This window comes from Chrysochloris asiatica, unplaced genomic scaffold (genome assembly GCF_000296735.1).
Source record: "Chrysochloris asiatica unplaced genomic scaffold, ChrAsi1.0 scaffold00043, whole genome shotgun sequence".
Taxonomy (NCBI): Eukaryota; Metazoa; Chordata; class Mammalia; order Afrosoricida; family Chrysochloridae; genus Chrysochloris; species Chrysochloris asiatica.
Window position 1 is genome coordinate 14573952 of NW_006408561.1, and position 2095 is coordinate 14576046.

The following is a 2095-nucleotide window of genomic DNA, read 5'->3' on the forward strand; positions in this document are numbered from 1 at the left end:
ATACTTGGCTTTAACTTGTTGAACTGCACTTTGAAATTTTCTGTTCAGCTCTTTTAATTTCTCATATTTTCCACTTGCTTTAGCATCTCTATGTGGGAGAGGAAAGGAAGTTTCATAGTGTCTTCTGACATCGATTTTTATCTTTTCCTTTTTTCTTGTCTTTATGACCTTTTGCTTTCTTCCTATATGATGTTCTTGAAGTCATTCCACAACTTTTCTTGTCTTTGGTCATTAATGTTTAGTGCATCAAATCAGCTCTTGAGATTATCTCTAAATTCTATTTTCAAGGTCAAAATGTGGCTATTGTGCTCATTCCTCAGAGAGATGAAAATCATCACACAATATTATTTATATCACATACAAGCAAAATTTTGCTAAAAACAATTTTTAAAAAATTGCTGCAGCAGTACATTGACAGGGAACTTCCAGAACTGCAAACCTGACTCAGAAGAGGATGTAGAAGGAGGGATATCATTGCTGACTTATGATGAATCTTGGCAGAAAACTGAGAATATCAGAAAGGTGTTTACCTATACTTTATTGACTTTGAAAAGGCTTTCTGTGTGGATTATGGCAAGCTATGATAACATTTCAAAGAATGGGTATTCCAGAATACTTACTTGTGCTCATGAGGAAGCTGTACGTAGACCAAGAGACAGTCATCCCAACAAAATACAGGGCTACTTAAAAGTTTAATATCAGGTAAGGTGTGTGTTAGGATTGTAGTTTTTAACCATACTTATCCAATCTGTACACTGAGGAGAATATTGAAAATACAGTAGACTTCTAGAAGAACAAATGAATTTGTGTTTGTTACAGCCAAAATGTTCCTTAGAAGCCAGAATGGACAGACTACATGTCTCATATTTTGTACATATTATCTACAGAAGGAACCAGTCCCTGGAGAAGGATATCATGCTGGTAAACTGAAGGGTCAGTGAAAAACAAGAATACTCTCAACTTGATGGATTGGCATTGTGGCAGCAGTAATGAACTCAAGTGTAGCAATGATTGTGAAGCTGGCACAGGACCGGGCAGTGTTTTGTTCTCTTGTACATAATATTGCCATGAATTGGTACCAACTAAATGATACAAGAGTTGGAACTGACTTGACAGCACTCAACAACAACATTATTGGCATTTATTGCTGTAAAATACATGGTCGTTTTCTTCTCGAGCTTATCTCACAATTGCCTGATTTCAGCAGCATCCTATAGGATTTGAGAACCATGCTTAACATTTGGGGACGGGAAGTTTTTGAGGATTTGTGAAAAGTGCTCTTTGCTAACTGGACAGTGAGCTAGGACTTTCTTTCTTTCCTTCCTTCAAAGCACATGCAGTGAATATAGATGAAAAGTTTAGAAATTGAATCATATTCAATATTATATTGACAACCTTCAGTGACTTAAGGGATCATTCTCACCCTCTGTATGGAGTGTTATCAACATGGCCTCATTTAGCTCAAGAGCTCAGCTTCACCTCACAAAGTAGGCCATCTGCCATGTCCTCCTCTACTTTCCTGAGGAAGTTACATAATCACCAACTTGACATTTTAATTAAACAGATAGCACCCGTTGCAGCAGGCAATTTATGAGGCTTATACATTTGTGATTGTAAAGGACATTGCAATCTCCTGATGAAAGGTGTGCATGAATTGATAACTTATAATATTGTTGTTTTTCATCCAACTATCTCACCTCACCTGAGTCCTTCTTGTTAGCCATTATACACATTTTTAAACCAAGAATAGATGGCCAATTCAGATAATGCCTCTGATTTTAAAGACACCATAAATCACCACTGACAAATGCTGTCCAGCTATAAGTATGGCACCTTCTCCACGGCAGCTTTATATTGGAGCATTAATAAAATTAATTTCTCTTTCATAATGGTTTAGATTTGTAATTTATAATATCTCTGTTCACTGCAGGCAGAAAGATTTTAAAAATGAGTAAACCAATATGCCAACTAAACTGCATATGTCTATTTTATTTTGTTTTTGTTTTTGAGTTGGGCAGGAGAGGGTTTTTAAAAGCACCTTGATGTTACCTAGATTGGTGTTCTCATTTTGAGGGCTGTACTTTTTTTTTTTTTT

The 2095-nt window shown here is 36.1% G+C and overlaps 1 protein-coding gene and 1 pseudogene across 1 annotated transcript in view; one reads left to right on the top strand and one right to left on the bottom strand.

The window, feature by feature from the left end:
* LOC102831974 overlaps nt 1–1448 on the bottom strand; it is an 8611-nt pseudogene extending 7163 nt beyond the window's left edge.
* LOC102832351 overlaps nt 1447–2095 on the top strand; it is a 43421-nt gene continuing 42772 nt past the window's right edge. Inside the window, exon 1 of the mRNA XM_006861855.1 lies at nt 1447–1487. Within this exon, the coding sequence (XP_006861917.1) occupies nt 1447–1487 (41 nt within the window). The remainder of the gene's footprint in view (nt 1488–2095) is intronic.